Here is a 17539-nt window from a genome sequence, read left to right as displayed (position 1 = left end):
ATTACAAATTTGAAAATCGTACAAATTAATCCGGAATTGGGGTATCTTTATAATAATGCGTGGTATTCTTTTTATCTCCCTTGCATATCTCTTATTTTCCTAGCTGCTCTTTTCTTTCTATGAAACATAATTAATCCAACAAGTTTACTATATCTTCTATTAATTGATTTAAGTAATTCTGTTGGACCTTTACGATGTGGTTTACCAGTAAAATGATTTCTAACAGGTACACCTCCAAATAAGGGTAATACAATTCCATAAGTTCTTTTTTTAGTTTCTTTTTCAATAATTTCTTTTTCTTCTTCAACAGAAGAATTATTATCATCATTTTCATTTTCATCATTATATGTAAGTGGTAACCAAGCTTTTTTAATTTTAGCATTTTCTAATTGACCATAAGCTTGGTCTAATACACTTATAGTAAGTAAAGAGGGTTTCCAAAGTATATCAGAAGGTCTCCAATTACTTAATAATTTCATTTCTAATTCTAATCCTAATCCATTTTCTTCAACTTGAAAAGATTTAGCTTCATTAGTAAAAGGTGATTTTGGTGAATGAGTTGTATGACGTCTATTTGGTGGTCCAAAAGTAGGTTCAACTGGACGGTCAATGATTTGAAATTCAGAATATTCTTCTTCATCTTTCTCCATTTCAGGATAAATTTCATCCTTATTTTGATTATCCATTCTACCGTTATTGATTACCGATTGTAATTTTTCACTTTCTCTCATTGCTTCGTTTTTCCTATATTTGATTTCTTCATACCTTTTAAGTAAAATTTGATCCGCAACCATAAAGGCACCTTCAACATCACCTGTTCTAGCTAAAGCCACTGCAAGATGATTATAATTTCCAGCATCAAAACCGAATCCAGCATCTTTAACATCATTCCAGATCCTCTTCACTTCAAAGTATTTTCCAGCGACGGATAAACTATCAAGGGCAATAGAAAGTGGTATACACAGTATATTATCATTGCTTCGACTTGGAGTTTCCGCATTATCACTCTCCACTTCTCGATGGTCGGAGGTCGATTCGGGGGAATTGCCAGATTTTCGATAAGAAGTAGTTTCGCAAGCTAAAGTGAAAGCTTTGTTCCAAAACTCCATCACTTTGACACTATCTCCAGATCGTCTATACACATCCATCATCTGTGTATAAACATGGACACTTTCTTTTTGTTCATCCCCGTTCGTCTCTTGGGCTAATTCGAAGTAATTCTGAGCCAACTCGGTATTTCCATTTCGACCATGAGCAACGAGTAATGGACTAAAGATGTTCTGATTCGTCAAAGCTTTATCAGCTCGTCGATCGGCGATATGCCCAGCTTTAGCTTGTTTTGAAACGTTAACAGCAAAATCGTGTGCTTGCTCTAATGATCTCTCGCCACGAGCTTCCGCAAAAGATTTCACAATCATTCCGTATGTTACACTTGATGGAAGTACTTCACGCAACAACATTTCGTCGTAAACTGCTCTTGCTGATTGTCCGTCACCCAATCTCATATAACCGTGAAGTAAGATCGAATAAGCATAAGCGTCAGGTTTAGGTCCTTTGTTTGCCTTTGCTAGATCGTCCATCTCCTCGTACAGCTCTCGAGCAACCTCCATTTCGCTGGCATCGGAGGCACTTTGAATGACTAATGCCCAAGCGTGTCGATTCGGGTTCGATATCCTTCTAAATACGCCCATAACGTGTTCCATAGGAGATGAGAGAAGGACCAGCGCCTTGAGTATGGATGAAGATACACTTCGATCGCTTTTCACGTCGTCTGAAAGTGATTGATAACGTTTCATCGCTGCGATCCAATCACCATTCTCGACTTCTGCGTTGAGCATAGCGGCATAAGCAATAGCGTCAGGTGTGATACCAGCATCTATCATCGCGTTGAGTACATTCTCCGCATTGACTGGATCTCGCCGATGAGCGAAAAGTGATATTAATGCGGTGTAAGAATGTATATCAGGTCGAAGTGTCGAGTGATTGGACAATTCATCAAAAAGGCGGACTGCAGCTTCGACATTCGTTTGATCGGCGTAAAGTTGTAAAAGGGCATTGAAAGGGTATATTTGAGGATCGAGTCGATTAATCTGCTTCAAGACTGACTCAGCTCCCTTGGTATTGTTCGCGTTGATGTATGCGTTAAATAAGACTTGTAAAGCTTGAGGACGAGATTCGAAATCTTTCCCTACTCTCGTCTCTAAGAATGACATCGTATCTGCAACCCTACCTCGGTAGGCATGATATTCCGCTGCAGTCAATCGATCTCTAAAGGTGGGTTTGTAGTTTGTCGAAAGCTGATCCCAAATTCGTTTTTCTTCTTCTATCCATCCCGCTTGTCCTGCTAACCTCATAGCTTGTGAGAGGGCATGATGAGTAAAATTTGGATAGGCTTGACAAACTCTTTGATAAAGCGTCCATGCGTCACTAGTAGATTCAGTCATGAGAAGCGAGCAAAGGCGAATGGCGGCAGAAGTAGGCACAGAGGTACCGTTGACCATGAATATCTCCAACAAATTGATAGCTTCTTGAATCTTGGTGCGATTTCTTGTTAAAGAGATGAATAAAAATACACCAAGAGTTCTGGTAGTTGTTCCTGGATCTCTGTTGAATTCATCTGCCCACCATTCTACGGGTGAGCTGATCCTGGCCAAAGAATCAAGCAGGAGATTCGTTAGATTTCTCGAAAAGGGCGTAGGATGTTGGGTGGAATTTATCAGAAATCGTCTGGTATTGAAACTTGCGCCTCTAACTAATTCGATGAGATCCTCGTTTCTTCCAAAGTCGAGAGCAGCAGTTTGGTATATCTTGATTAATTCGAAGTCAAATGCTGGATAATCACATTCCTGAACAACGATATTATCTTTATTGTTCGTAATTCTTTGAACTCCACGGTCGATAGCTCCTGCCATTTTCTTCATTGCAGATTCCCAATCTTCCATATGTGCATATGCTAATGAGGCGATTGAATGGGTAGTAGGAAGGGCGTATCCTGGGTAATCTGAGTAACTTATCCTACCTAGAACCTGGGCCGCTTCTTCCGTTTGACCCGTATAAGCTAAAGCATACCCTCTAACGGAATGTATAAGCGAAGTGAGACCTCTCTGGCGCACTCTGATATTGTCGGTGATTTCAGTTAACCTTCCTAATTTCCCAGCTAACCAGTTCCAATCTTCATATTCAGCAGTATCTTTAAACAAGGCGAAAACGCCAAGGAGATTACCGATTGATCCTAATTGACGAGTCTCATAATTGTAGTGATCAAAATCGTGAGAGAAATGACTAGCAGATTGAAAAGCGCCATTATACAGCCTAGAATAGAATTCTTCTGGAAGTAAAGACCAATCATCAGGTAAATCATATGCTCTAAAGAATTTTCCATCTTTCGTTATTCCTTTATCTATCGATAAACCCTTTTCGGACGATTTGTATTTACATGATCGACGGTTTTCTGATGGATTTTGGAAACGATGATATGCTGAACTAGATGTAGACTGATCGGAAGGATGATGATTGTGATCTGATATTTGCGCTGCACTAGCTGAGTATGTCCTAAAATTCTGACGTTGAGACATCGTCCTCCTCTCGAGCGAGTGTCCAGTCGTCTATAAGTGAATCGCTTGGTTATTCACGATTCCGATAGCTCAAATATGAAAGATTGAGGATTAACGACTTACTTCAGAACCACCGATCGATGATGATGCATTTCTTGCTACTCCACTATGACCTCTAATCTGCGAGACCGCCACCCTAGATGCTATGTCAAGATATCCATTCTGCACCAAACCTAAGACATGAGATACGGTAGCCGATGGAGGATGAGTCCCGATGACTCGAGAACGAGCGGCGAGCGGAAGGTGAGGTGGGGGCATGAGTGGAAAGAGGATGAGATTGAAGATCGATCTGAAAAGGAAATCGTTATACTATCGTTACAGTTGTCGTTATTGGTGGCAATTTGTCTATGATAGTGGTGATAGATGTAGTAGCCCTACACAGGAAATGGGTATTCAGTGTAAATTGATCAACTGTGCTTTCGAGTGAGGTAAATAGGTGCTTCAAATCGATTTCAAGATGGTCGAATTAAGATTCGGGTAAACCAGCATAACAGTAGTAGTAGTAGTAGTACTTCCAACTTTTTATCAAATCGGCCGTTCATCCAATGATGATTACGGAAGATCATTTCAATAACCATGTGGCATTTGATACTTTATATGGGTTGAATTAATAAAATATCGTTATAAACGCGACTACAACAAGTTTAATTTCAGAACGCGTCAAAATGATCAAAGGAAACATTAATTAAAGCATAAAATAAGATCACTTCTACTATCACCTAGAAATTCAGCATCGTATTTGATCATTCATATCCATTCAGCGTATCGATCATTGCAACAAAAGATGTGAGTCGAGACTTCATGACTCAATTGTTATCGAGCATTACTGACTTGCTTTGTATATACTCAATACAGGTCTACTGACGAAAATCCCCCTCAATCCGCTTCAACCGGGACTGAAGAATCCTCTGTCCCGACTGATCCAAAAGAAATCAAAGAACAAGCTGATACGCTAGTAGCTGAAGGCAAAAAGGCTATAGCTCTGAAACAATGGGAAGAAGGTGTAAACAAGTATGGAGAGGCTTTAGATTTGATGTGAGTAAATTCACAATCTTTATCCTACCATGCATCTTCGAGCATTATAGCTGATTTACGCACACATTGTATAGGCGCCAGCTAGTCGGTGAATTTGATGCTGCCATGGCTCCGCTACTGTTAAGCTACGGTAAAGCATTATACGAATTAGCTTTCTCTCAACAGGGTGTGATGGGTAAAGAAGAGCCAACAAAGGAGGCCGATGACGCTAGTGAGTCAGCTTGGTCTTCATGTTCGATGATCAAATGATGGGAAATTGAAAATGGACTCTTCATCGGAAAATAGCCGTTCAAGGAGGATCGGAAGACGCCAAAACCGGTAAATTTGTTTTTTCAGATGATGAAGTTCAACCAGAAGAAGAGAATGAAGCTGGTCCTTCCAATTCTAATCAACCACCAGAAGGTGACGATGGAGATGAAGAGGAAGAGCCTGAAGATGATTATAATGCAGCTTGGGAAGTACTTGATGTAGCTCGAACGATATATCAAAAGATAACAGAAGGAAAGAATGATGATGAGGCTAAAGAAGATAAATTAAATTTGGCGGATTGTTATTTAGCCTTAGGGGATGTCAGTTGTGAAACGGGTAAGTGATAATAGATTATGCCATAGTTCAGTGATCAAGCTCAAACTTATTTTGATTTACTTAAATTCAGAAAACTTTCCTCAAGCAGTACAAGATTACACTTCTGCACTTTCTCTTCAATCAATTCTTTTACCCTCTAGTTCTCGAATATTAGCTTCAACACATTATCAACTTGCAACAGTACTTGAATTTACACCTAATAAAAGACAAGAAGCATTACAATATGTTGAAAAATCTTTAAGTGGATTCAAAGAACGTTTAACTCAATTAAAAGGTAATGGAGAAATAAGTGAAGAAGTAAAAGGATTAAATGAAAAAGAAAAAGAAAAAGAAAAAGAAATAAAAGATGTAGAAAGTTTAATAGGTGATTTAGAAGTTAAAATTGAAGAATTGAAATCTACTCCTCAAGAAAATGATTTAATTTCTGAATCTATAAATCATTTATTAGGTCAAAATCAATTTGGTTCTACTAATACTACTACAAGTAATAAATTAAAAGAAGAAGAAGAAAGTAAACCTGTAAATGATTTAACAAGTATGGTTAAGAAAAAAAAACCTAAAACTATAAAACCTCAACAATCTGAAATAGGAGTTCAACAAGTAACAGAACAAGTTCAATCTGGAGTTAAACAATTAATTGAAGATGCAACAGAACAATCTCAAGCTATTTTAAATGACGCGAATAAAGCGCTTGAAAATGGGAAAGCGAAATTTGAACAAATTACAGGTGTATCAATTCAAAATGTGGGTGAAGGTTTGAAAAGGGATAATGAGAATGAAGAGAATCCAGAAGAGAGAAGTAGTAAAAAAGCAAAGACTGAATAATCACGATGCATCAATTTGACCGTGATCAAATACCTCATGAAAGAAGCATGGCAACCATTATCTGTTCCGTGGATAAATAACCATTGTCTGAAAAGAATAATGTCCATCGTGTCCTTTGGTTTTAAAATACCTTTCTCTTCCATATCTGATGAAAGCGAGCGATGCATAATATAACATAACATAACTTTGATTGTAAAATTCAATTTCTTGATATGAATTACGTTATATACGATCAATTCTTCAAACTTATATGCATTGTTATAACTATTAAATCTTCCTAAATCAATTATTTGGTTTAGTATGTATGTATAATTTGTTTTCTTTCTTCCTTTAATTTCCACCTTCTTTTCTTACTCTATAAGATAAGTTTTTTTTTTTTTTTGGAATTGTATTTCAAAGATTTTCATTTCAAATTTAAATTTTTTTTTTTTTTTCAAAAAAGTAAAGCAAAAGGATAACCTCCATTTTTCATTCTAAATAATTTAATTAAAAGACTAAAAACAACAATTAACATAGCTAACCAAAGATAAACACCAATTCTTTGTTTTGAAGGAGAAGATTGAGAAGGAATAAGTAAAGTTAAAGCAATAATTGAAAATGCTAATATACCATCTATTTGATAATTCAAAGAAAGAATTTAAATTTTATTAGCTTTATTATTCATTTTTATTTTTATTTTTAAAAAACATTTTGAAAACCCCCCTTTTAAAGAGGAAAAAAAAAAAAAAAGAAAAAAAAAAACTTACAAATACCTCCAACAACTTGAGATTCAAGTCCTAATTGATTACTATATCCACTTGCAATCCAACTTATTTGACCATTTGGTCCAGCAGCAACATAAGGAGCATTTTTAATTTTATTCCACATATATCCACTTGTAAAAGTTAAAATTAAAATTAAACTAAATGTACCCCAAATTATTCTTGATTGAATTAAAGGAATTATAATTTTTCTCATTGAATAAATTGATATTCCTAATATTAAAATTGAAATTGGAATTGCAATATAATTTATTGGATTAATTGGTTTATAAAATTTAAATCCTTCTGGAGTTAAATTATTTAAAAATGAATGTAAAGGTGGTGCTGTTAATCCACTAAACTCAAAAAAATTGAGTTGAAATAGTGAGATATGACAATAAGAGTTTAAGCCAAAAAAAAAGAAATTGAAAAAGGAAATAAATAAATATGATCAGCTCATCTTTGTTAAAATTATAATGATGATTGATTTTAACTCACTTCCTATTTAATTCATAAGTTATAACGCTCAATTTATTACTCTTATTTGGTCCAGCCAAAGCAGGGTGGAACATGACGGTAGGAGCTGAAGATAACCCAAGCTAGAAAAGGAATAAACACAAGTAAGCTCAAAACAATCACAAATTTTCACAAAGACATCTCATTTTCGTTAATGATCTTACCTGTTGATAAACAGCTTGACCATCTGAGAAATCCAATTGCGCGAAAAAATGTCCATCTCTAACATGTTTGGCTTTTCTTCGCCACGATGCTGCTACTTGATGAAAAGATGGATCGAAGTCACTATTAAAAAATGAATAGAAAACATAAATTAGTAGATGATGAAAGTGTACTTTTGCATTTAACAGGAATTGCCGCAGGTCGTCAATAAGAGAATCAAATTCAACTTACTGACAAGGCTGGCATTTGAATTGAGCAGGTAAAGCAGTCAAAACCACTGAAACGGAATATTCTCTATCAGGAGCTAAGATTTCCTCATAAGATGCCGAATCGAGTTTAATTATTCCATCTTTGGATTTTGAAGCTATATCAGCCCAATGTTGTTTATCCGCTGCGAAGGCTATTGGCAGAAGGGAAAAAAGAGGAAGTAATAGAGTTGATAAACGCATTTTGTCGAACAGATTTATTTATTTTCCTATTCTTTGACGTCCTCTTTTGTCGAACTTTATCACTATCGGACTCTTTAAGATCCTGTAAAGACCGTGTTTTCGATATTTAGCAGTATCCATTTGAGAGAGATTCAATTCACCTCGTCGCGTTGGCATTTAAACTAACTCGCAGCATATGCGATCATTGGAGTGGAGGTAGAAGTTATCATTCCTAATATACGTAACCCATTTAATAGTTTCCCCCTTTATGCATGGCCACCTAATTAACCTCGAATTATCTCATTCTCCCTTTTACATCTATCTACTCTCTCTATACACCTTACCAACACCCACAAAATCAAGACTCAACATGTCTTTGGCCGACTCACTCTTAGCTGATTTGGACGGATTATCAGACGATGAAGAAGATAGAAAGCCGTCAATCTCCCCAGAGAGGGAACAACCTATAGCTGGACCATCTACATCAAAAGGGTTCGGATCAATGCTCCCTCCTTCTTTACCCTTTAAATCAAAACGCTCAGCAAGCGAAATGGACCTTGATGGAAGTGATGATATAAAAGTCAAAGAAGAACCTCTTGACGATGATGATTTTGATGGTATGACACTTGAAAATGGAGTCAGTGCAGTTGGATATGTACCTGAAGGAGGAGTTAGACCTGCCGATGAACTTGATGCGGATGAAGTCAATCAGACCGATCTTACGGCTGTAGAGGATGTTAGTAAAGTAGCGAGATTAATAAGTGGGAGGAAATTGAAAGAGGTGTTATCAGTGAGTCATCTTTCAACTCCTTCTCCACATACACATGAAGTGTAACGCATTCTTCCCAAACGAATAATCGAAACAGACCGAATACTGAGTAATTTTTTTGAAATTCCTGAGGATATTGACAAATACACAAAATCCCCAACAGATATGTCTAACAGTAATTCACTGGAAGAAAACCCGGAATATCACTTGGTCGTAACAGCAAACAACATGTCAGTTGAAGTTGATAACGAGAATCTTCTAGTTCATAAATTTATACGAGATCATTACGCACCACGTTTTCCAGAATTAGAACAATTAATTACGGATCCATGGACATACATTGCTGCCGTTCAAGCTATTGGAAATTCTGACGACTTAACCAAATGTACTTTCCCTCCATCTCTTCCTGCAGCTACAATTCTTTCGATCACATTAACAGCAACTTCAACTAGAGGTCGAAAATTATCACCTGGAGAATGGAAAACAGTTGAGAATGCAATAGAAGTAGCAGGTGAATTAAGAATAGCAAGAGAAAAAATATTCTCATATGTAGAAAGTAGAATGTCATCAGTTGCACCTAATTTATCAGCAATTATAGGTACAGGAATTGCAGCAAAATTATTAGGATTAGCAGGTGGATTACATTCTTTTTCAAGACAACCAAGTTGTAATATAATGTTATTCGGTGCAATGAAAAAATCATTATCAAATACACATTTATCTGCTGCATCACAACAAAGACATACTGGATTTATATTTCAAAGTAATTTAGTACAATCTGCTCAACCTGAAGATAGAAGAAAAGCACAAAGAGCAGTTTCTGCAAAATGTACTTTAGCTGCAAGAATTGATGCTTCAAAAGGATCAAGAGATGGTTCATATGGAAAAAAATGTTTAATTGAATTAACAAAAAAAATTGAAAAAATGAGTGAACCTCCACCTAATAAAATGACAAAAGCTTTACCTATTCCACAAGAAACAAATAGAAAGAAAAGAGGTGGTAAAAGGTGAGTTCGGTCGAAAATTTTGCTTTTTTTTTTTTTACTTCATTTTCTTGAATCGAAAAACAATTCAATAGTGATTATTTTCAAGCTGATAAACTTTTTTTTGGTTTTAGAGCAAGAAAAGCAAAAGAGGCTTATGCACAAACTGAATTAAGAAAATTACAAAATAGAATGGAATTTGGTAAAGCAGAAGAAGAAATTGGTATTGATGATGAAACTGTTGGTTTAGGTATGATAGGTTCTGGATCAGGTAGAGTAAGAGGTGAAGTTGCAGATTCAAGAAGTAAAGGTGAGTTATCTCTTTCTTTTTCTTTTGTTAGATGGTGATAATGGAAATACTAATTTAAACCTTTTCCTTATTTGAATAGCCAAACTTTCAAGAGCAAATAAATTACGTACACAATTATTAGGTAGATCAGCAGTTTCAAATGATGCTAAATCTGGAATGTCAACTTCATTATCATTTACACCTGTACAAGGTATTGAATTAGTTACACCTTCTTTATCTGCTGCAGCAAAAGTTAAAGCTGCAAATGAAAGATGGTTTGCAGGTGGTACTTTTACACATATTAAAAAAGGTGGAAGTAATATTCCAGGTCAAAATTAAGAAAAATTTGACCAAAAAAAAGAAAAAAACAGCAAAATTTGTATTTAAAAATTCATAGATTTTAATAAATCATCATGATGTATGTATATTGATTATAATAAAGTTTGTGATTTCCCGATTTGCGTTTACATTCAAGTTCAAATTACATGATATAAAATTCGTAAAATTAGAATGGTGAAATACATTAAATATGATACAACATTATTTAATCATTAAAAAATCAAAATATCAATAAAAAGGGATCCTGATTTTTTTTCAAAGGCCTTTTAAGCCGTACCACTTGATAAAATTTTCATCATTTCTTCATTTTCTTTTTCTAATTTTCCAGTTTTATTTATATTTTTTAACATTTTATCTAATAACCATTTTGATCTTTCTTTTATAGCTGAATTTCCATTAGTAAATCCTAACCAATTATTTTTATTTTCAACTCCTAAAGCTTCTGATCCTCCATCAGATATAATTCCTTTTAATGAATTTAATTCATTTTCATAAGTTTTTATATCATTTTCAGCTTTATTTATTAAAGTAGTATTGTATTCAATCTGATTTGAAGCTTTAAATATTGGATCTGTTTAATAAGAAAAAATCAAATCAACTCCATGTATCGTCATAACAAGAAAAGATTCGAAAAACTCACCATTAACTAAAGCTTCAAATGCATATCTAAATACAGGTTTACCAGGTCTAACTTTTGATGCTCTACCATCAATATAAGATACAGAAACAAGTTCATGTTCTTCTAAAGCTTTCAAAGCTTGTTCGGCACCTTTGAATGGGAAATCTTGTAATAATTGGGCGTATGAAATCTAAACATTAATTCGTGATCAGCTTATGATGTCCTGTTCTTGATCTACTCAAATGATGATAGATGCCAAAAAGGAAAAAAAAAAACTTACTTCTCCTTTTGATGCCAATTCTTTAACCACTTTCCAAGCTTGAGATCTATTCCAAGGTAAAGATTTTGCATCTTCAGAATCATCTCCAAAAGCAGCTTTTCGTAATTCAACTGTATTCCTGAGAATAATATCATCTACTGCATCTTTAAGACTAGTTCCGGTCCTAACTTTATAAACTAAAGTTTCTAAATCAACCATTCTACCTCCTAATTTAGCAATTTGAGCAGAATCATCAATTGATAAACTGAATACAGCATTTGTATTTTCAATTTTCTCTCTTTGAATTTCAACTTGATCTTTATGATGTTGGAACGATTTCAATTTATCTTTAACATAACTTAACGCATTAGATTCATCAGCATCGCTTAATCCAATGTTATTCAATGGTTTAGCCGGAAGAGCTTTGGTTAAAGCTTTAGTAGCTGTTGCACCTTCCGTTACTATTATCACGTGAGCAACCTTATTTTCAACTAAACTAGCTCCCCATTCGCTTAATACCGTCCATAAATCTCCTTTAGCGGTTTTTTGAGCAAAGTTCTTGAGAACAACAATAGGTAAGGATTTAATTTCTTCACTCTCTGCATCGAGATCTGCATTGGCAGCTTGTTGAGCAGCTCTTGCCGCGATTTCTTCCGGAGAAGCTACTTGAGGGATAGGTAAAGACGCAGAAGTTGGAGGAACAGCTTCTCCATTTATAGGGGCGATGTCGTCCATCAAAGGAGGTGGAGCTGTATCAAGATCTCCTTCGAGATAAGGCTCATCTCCCACACCTAATTCTGACATCACACCATTACCCGCTAGGCAATCCATCCTTCCATCATGCCATCCACCTCTGGCAATCAGCCTTCGTCGTCTCTCCCGTTCAATAGCATTTGCAGCATCATCTTTAAGATGTTGAGCTTCCTGTTGGTGCTCCTGCTGTGCATGAGTTGATACATCCTTCAAGGCTCCTCCAACGATCTCAAGCATCTGACGCAGTTGCTGATCGACTGGTGTGGAGAATCCGGCTTTTTGACCTATCAGACCAACAGCGGCTAGATCGATAAGACCACTAATCGATGACATGAACGAGAAGACGGGATAGTAGCCTATGAAAGGTCTTGAATTAGATCAAATAATCTCAGCTCCTGTACTTCCCGGCTTACCCGTTTGATCCGCCATAGCGTCAAGCAGCCCTTTGTCATTCTTAGCTTTCGCTATCTCAGCGCAATCAATCACTAAAGCAGGTCTGAGTGATCGGATGATTAGTTCAGTTGCGCCATCAGATGAAAGGGGGCAAGAACTCACTTCGCCTGCTGTTTCAAGACCCGGCTGACCAAACTGACTTTCCCACTTCCAGGTGGTCCGGTGATGGTGATGAATGTGCTTGGATACTCGGACAACCACCTTTCAACATCTTTTTCAGCTTCCACCCGATCCTGCCATGCATCTTTACCGATGGCTTCTTCCGATTCTCCAGTACTAGCTGAAGATGCACTGAGGAAGCCGAATGAAGTGGGAAGAACAAATCTTTGCCGAAGGGCTAGTACAGGAGCACAACGTAAGTCAGGTACCCAACAGAAAATACTCTTAAACGTAAGATAATTCACCCTTGATTAAAGAGTATTGCTCGATATCCCATACACCCTCCAATTTCGACCTTATGAAGAAAGCTCTAATCGGATCGAAGAACTAATTCTCTAAGTCAGCTTCAGATCCTCCTCATGATATACAGGTGGAAGATTCTGTTTGCTTACGGTATAACTCAGGGTTCCTATCAGGAATGCAATAACAGGTAACGCTATTCTTGGATGAGCTGAAATCCAATCTCGTATAGCATGTGCCTTGAGAGGTCTTTCGTAGTATATCCTCAATCGACTTTTCGGAATCGCCGATGAAGTTGCTGCGCCGGAGGTCTTGAGCGTGAAGTCTGCTGTGTTTGTTGGTGTGGAGAAACCATGAAGCTGTAGCAGAAATTATCAGCCTCTCCAGCCCCATTCTACCATATCCAGCAAATCATTGAGTGCTTACACAGTTGATTGCTATAGCTGCAGGCGATAATCGAGAAAATGTGACAGTAGCAAAACGTAATGAACCAGCTGGCACTGGTGAAGGTGGTTGAATATCTGCTATCCTGCCGTATGGCTTAAAAATCATGAACAATTAGTTGACTATTGGTATAGTCTGCTTGACATTGTGTAACTCACTCTGAACAAGGTATACAACATTTCCTGGGAAACATCCGGTCCATCGAATTCAACTCGAAGTCTATGAGTAGGGAATCGATTCATATCCTAATGACAATCTCAATCAGTCTAATTGGTGCATTACCTAAAGTATAGAGGGAAAAACTAACCTCAGTCCATTGTCTACCTTTAACGATCCAAACTCTACCCATACCAGTATTCACCTCTAAATCTTTCTTTTCACTCTCGTCTCCTTTTATCAATCCTTCATGATCTGACACAGAATATAATGCATGCCCAGGTACAATTGAAGTATTTTGAAGTAAATTTGATTTTTGCGAAACATACCAATCTCCTAACCAACTAGGCCATCCTCCATGATCTTTTGCTGATTTTTCTAAAGCTTCAATAAATAATTTTCCAGGTGAACTTGAACTTGATGCTGGAGCTCCTGTTATTTGACTACCAATAATATCTTTTTCCTTATCATTCCCAATTTCTCCATTTTCAGATGAGTTTATGGCTGGAGGCAAATAAGAGAAATGTAAAAAAACACCACCATCTTTTCGTGAAATTTCTAATGATTCAAGTTTAAAATCAAACAAATTTATATCTTGTGTTATATCGTGTATTCTCTCTAATAAACTCTCTTCCCTTATAAGATTCGCTAAAGATGGTCTAGAATCCCAATAAGTTATTTTCAGAGGTAAAACATTGGATATGTAGAAAGATGATAATTGACGAGGTGCTGGTACAGAAGATGGTGATGGTGTATTTGGGCTGATAGGAGGATTCGTTGAATTGTAACGAGCCGAAAGAGCGATTCGGGAAGGAATGGAAGGCGAAAGCGATAAGCGAGGAGCACTTAAAGGAGGAGAACGTAAGAAGGTATAACGGCGGAGAGGTAATGTTCTTGGTCGTATCATCCTGTTGAATTCTCGTAATCCAAGCAGAAGGTTGCTTGTTATTCTTCAATCCGTTTGAAGTTCGGAATTGAGAATATAGGAGATAGAAATTGTCGAGAAAGTATTTAATGTTGACTTCAAAGCTAGCCGAGGCAAATACGTCATAATAAGCGGAACCCACCGCCTTAACCAGGTATCTTAGTACAGCCTGAAATCACAATATCACAACTACTGATCACTCGATGCATACATGAATCACTGGAATACTATAAGAATATTCACTATATCAAATGCCCTTGATTAAGCGTCAACTATAGGATAATTACGGATGCGAAGACTCCAACAAACGAGATAACTACTGAAGCAATCGGGATGCTTGATCTGGTTACTGTACATCGATGAATCAACCATTGCCTCTCTGCACTGCAAGCTTATTACCAAACTCACAAGATCCACTAGTTCCTGCACCTGCACTGGCAGCTTCTTTTGGGGCAGTACTATCGAGTCCTGTAGAAGGAGTAGAAGCACCTGATGCAATTGTAGCACCAGCGCTGATGGTAGCGGAAGAAGTTGAATTATCGGTAGTGAGAGCAGCAGCAGCTACGAACTCGTTGAGAGGTGGAGGAGCAGTGAAGTTATTCATGGGTGATCCAGCAATTAGCATAGTAGGGTTCATAGCAATCATCAATCGAGAATATCTATTAAAGCAATAGTCAATTTCCTCTCAACGCTTAACTCAGAGATAAATGGGAGATGTCGGACTTACAAGATATTCTCAACGATAGTGTCTTGTTTGATATCTCCGCAAATAAGTGTTGACATATCCCATTCCCCACCCCAAGCCCAAGATCCATTTGTACCTTGACAAGCTTGTTTAACAGCAGCAGCAGTAGCTTTTGGAGAAGCACCTGAAGCTTCCCAAGAAGATACCCAACAATCTATACTTTCACAACCACCTATACCTTTTCCATCACCAGCAGTTGAAGTTGGCTTAGTTGAAGTAGTCTTACTTGCCTCAATGGATATTGACGAAGATGAATTAGCAGCTGTTACGGGTGGAGTTGAATTATTTGGTGGATTGATTATACCAAACATTCCTGATGTACAATGATTTCCAACTGTACAATAATGGAATTGAGGTAAAGAATCTTTGATAGTAGTAGAAAAAGTGGCAGTAGCGTTGACTATATTTACGATTCCATAATCAATCCACTCAGCTCTGAAAGGGGGTATGAAGTGAAATAAATACTTACGTTTACCAGAATCAAAGGCGTTTTCAGTAGTTGATTTATTACATACATTTTGACCATCACTTAAAGTAGCAGAATGAGGTCCAGCTCCCCAAACAAATTCAACTGAATCACCTGCTTTACCTTCAATAGCAAATGGTACAAAACGTAATACACCTTTAGTAGGTGCTACGATAATCGTATGAGTAGTTCCTGATCCTGATCCACTTTCAGTTTTGGAAGCGGAAGTCGATTCAACAGCTGCTGTTGATGTGGCGGTAACACTCATTGTCAATCCTCCGCCAAGTTGAGTTTGACACATATTCAGACAACTTTGAAGATCTCCACCCCATTGAGATCCAGAACCGTATTTAGGCGTTTCATAGGGTAATTGAGTGGTCTATCGAAATTAGACATTATCAGTATCAATACACATCAGAATGCTTGAGAATAGTGCCAGTAGTACGTACCAGAGTAGTTTCATGCTTGATAGTAGTAGCTTGTCCACTTCCGCTGTCCCATTCCCCGGAACTAGAGTAAGAATTTCCGTAATCAGAGGAATCACCAGAGCTCCAAGAAGTACCTGAATCATATGGGCTGGAACTTCCAGAGCTGTAAGTTGAGTCGCTCCAATTACTTTCATCGGAAGATGTTGACCAATCTGAACCATTTGATGAGGCCTCACTGGTCCTTTTGTTGGAAGCCGTAACGGCGAAGGGAAGTAAAGGAAGGAGAACAATATATGGAGCAATAAACATCTTGACGTAGAATCACAGAATAGTTTTGAGTGAACCGTGAAAGAAAAATAGTTACGATGGGGTTTGAACGATGTCAGATCGGTATAATCCAAAACGTAATCTTTCAGTATGAAAGTGAGAAACAACCTTCAAGGTTGAACGTATAACAATATCTAAGTCTTCTCGAACAGAACGGAGCCGAAAAAGGGATCGAAGATATATGATAAACGGTGAGCGGGTTAGACGAACACTGTTCAGTCCCGAGAAATTTGAAGAAGCAAATAATACGAAAAACCGATGAAAGTGAAATGATGGGAGGGAACTTGTGCATTTCGGAAAGATCTTTTATAGATGTCACACCATTATTTCGAAAATGAAACGATTTATACCTCCTAGATACCTCCTATATCGGTGTTTAGGAGATATCTTCGATACTCAGATACGGTTATCGCATCTAAGCCTGGATCATCAAATTGTTGCCTCCTTCGTATCTGTTTGCAGCTCCTTCTTAACAACGTACCTCCAGAGTTGTCGTAACTACAAGATCATGAGATTCGTGTTGCCATGTTTCAGAAGTAGAACGCCACAACTTTGATCCTGCTTAATAAGGAAGCGCGTATCGATGATACGGATATCAAGCACTACAACTTCAAGCTGTTAGTCGTGAATGAACGCATCGACCACAATTGCTCACGGCTCATCGATTTGGTCGGTAATCAGATTCAAGAGACATGTTTGTGGTAATTCTACATCTTCAGAGATTGATTATTATATAATAGTCAAGTTCCGTGTTTGACCTGAGAATTTAGCTTTCACCGATATTCCGAGCATTATCCCGCGTGATCAGACTCTTTGGGATCGTAGAGTTAAATTCAGCATGATCACGACCAAATTGATCAATTGTAGATTCCAAGACAATTTATGCATCATTCTTCATGTTTATCTTTGTATCACCGATATGATCCATGTTTTTCCACAATCCTCGGCGGTTTCTTAAATATATCGGCCGATCCCACGTTGAAACAAAATAATCAGATAAAAAAAGATGAATCAAATTATGATGGTGCCACAGCGCTTATATGAATAAAGCCGAATTACTAATGAAATGACCCTGTAATAGTCGCCACTCTATCCGTGATTACGTCTATTCACTACTATTTTTAATTTAATACGGTGAATGATACTACTACTACTTTAATAAACATGCACCACTAAGATCTTGTCTATCTCAATTCATCTTTCATTCTTTCTCATAACAATAATAATCAGATTATATCGATTACTTCCATATACTTATCAAAGCTCTTTCAAGAAGACTA

The 17539-nt window shown here is 37.1% G+C and overlaps 6 protein-coding genes across 6 annotated transcripts; 2 read left to right on the top strand and 4 right to left on the bottom strand.

Annotated features, from left to right (window-relative positions):
- Positions 1 to 71: 71 nt before the first annotated feature.
- Positions 72 to 3872, bottom strand: I206_103103 (uncharacterized protein; the record flags this gene model as incomplete). Its single annotated transcript, XM_019153658.1, has 2 exons — positions 72 to 3605; positions 3678 to 3872. 2 exons carry the CDS (start codon positions 3870 to 3872, stop codon positions 72 to 74), a joined length of 3729 nt encoding a protein of 1242 aa, XP_019013819.1.
- Positions 3873 to 4071: 199 nt separating this feature from the next.
- Positions 4072 to 6059, top strand: I206_103102 (uncharacterized protein; the record flags this gene model as incomplete). Its single annotated transcript, XM_019153659.1, has 5 exons — positions 4072 to 4091; positions 4470 to 4649; positions 4724 to 4860; positions 4935 to 5234; positions 5305 to 6059. 5 exons carry the CDS (start codon positions 4072 to 4074, stop codon positions 6057 to 6059), a joined length of 1392 nt encoding a protein of 463 aa, XP_019013820.1.
- A 433-nt stretch (positions 6060 to 6492) lies between these two features.
- Positions 6493 to 7926, bottom strand: I206_103101 (uncharacterized protein; the record flags this gene model as incomplete). Its single annotated transcript, XM_019153660.1, has 5 exons — positions 6493 to 6671; positions 6806 to 7155; positions 7298 to 7398; positions 7480 to 7600; positions 7709 to 7926. 5 exons carry the CDS (start codon positions 7924 to 7926, stop codon positions 6493 to 6495), a joined length of 969 nt encoding a protein of 322 aa, XP_019013821.1.
- Positions 7927 to 8275: 349 nt separating this feature from the next.
- I206_103100 (uncharacterized protein) lies at positions 8276 to 10285 on the top strand (the record flags this gene model as incomplete). The annotated part of the gene is made up of 4 exons (XM_019153661.1): positions 8276 to 8695; positions 8807 to 9681; positions 9792 to 9967; positions 10047 to 10285. The coding sequence occupies 4 exons, from the start codon at positions 8276 to 8278 to the stop codon at positions 10283 to 10285; spliced, it is 1710 nt and encodes a 569-aa protein (XP_019013822.1).
- A 266-nt stretch (positions 10286 to 10551) lies between these two features.
- Positions 10552 to 14275, bottom strand: I206_103099 (uncharacterized protein; the record flags this gene model as incomplete). The annotated part of the gene is made up of 10 exons (XM_019153662.1): positions 10552 to 10856; positions 10926 to 11094; positions 11185 to 12272; positions 12330 to 12412; positions 12472 to 12706; positions 12774 to 12855; positions 12921 to 13127; positions 13195 to 13308; positions 13371 to 13457; positions 13520 to 14275. 10 exons carry the CDS (start codon positions 14273 to 14275, stop codon positions 10552 to 10554), a joined length of 3126 nt encoding a protein of 1041 aa, XP_019013823.1.
- A 382-nt stretch (positions 14276 to 14657) lies between these two features.
- On the bottom strand, positions 14658 to 16241 carry I206_103098 (uncharacterized protein; the record flags this gene model as incomplete). The annotated part of the gene is made up of 4 exons (XM_019153663.1): positions 14658 to 14952; positions 15021 to 15438; positions 15508 to 15883; positions 15954 to 16241. 4 exons carry the CDS (start codon positions 16239 to 16241, stop codon positions 14658 to 14660), a joined length of 1377 nt encoding a protein of 458 aa, XP_019013824.1.
- Between the last annotated feature and the right edge of the window lie 1298 nt (positions 16242 to 17539).

The sequence above is a fragment of the Kwoniella pini genome, chromosome 4, assembly GCF_000512605.2.
Source record: "Kwoniella pini CBS 10737 chromosome 4, complete sequence".
NCBI classification, from domain to species: domain Eukaryota; kingdom Fungi; phylum Basidiomycota; class Tremellomycetes; order Tremellales; family Cryptococcaceae; genus Kwoniella; species Kwoniella pini.
The sequence above is the reverse complement of the archived record's forward strand: the minus strand, read 5'-3'. Positions and strand labels throughout refer to the sequence as shown.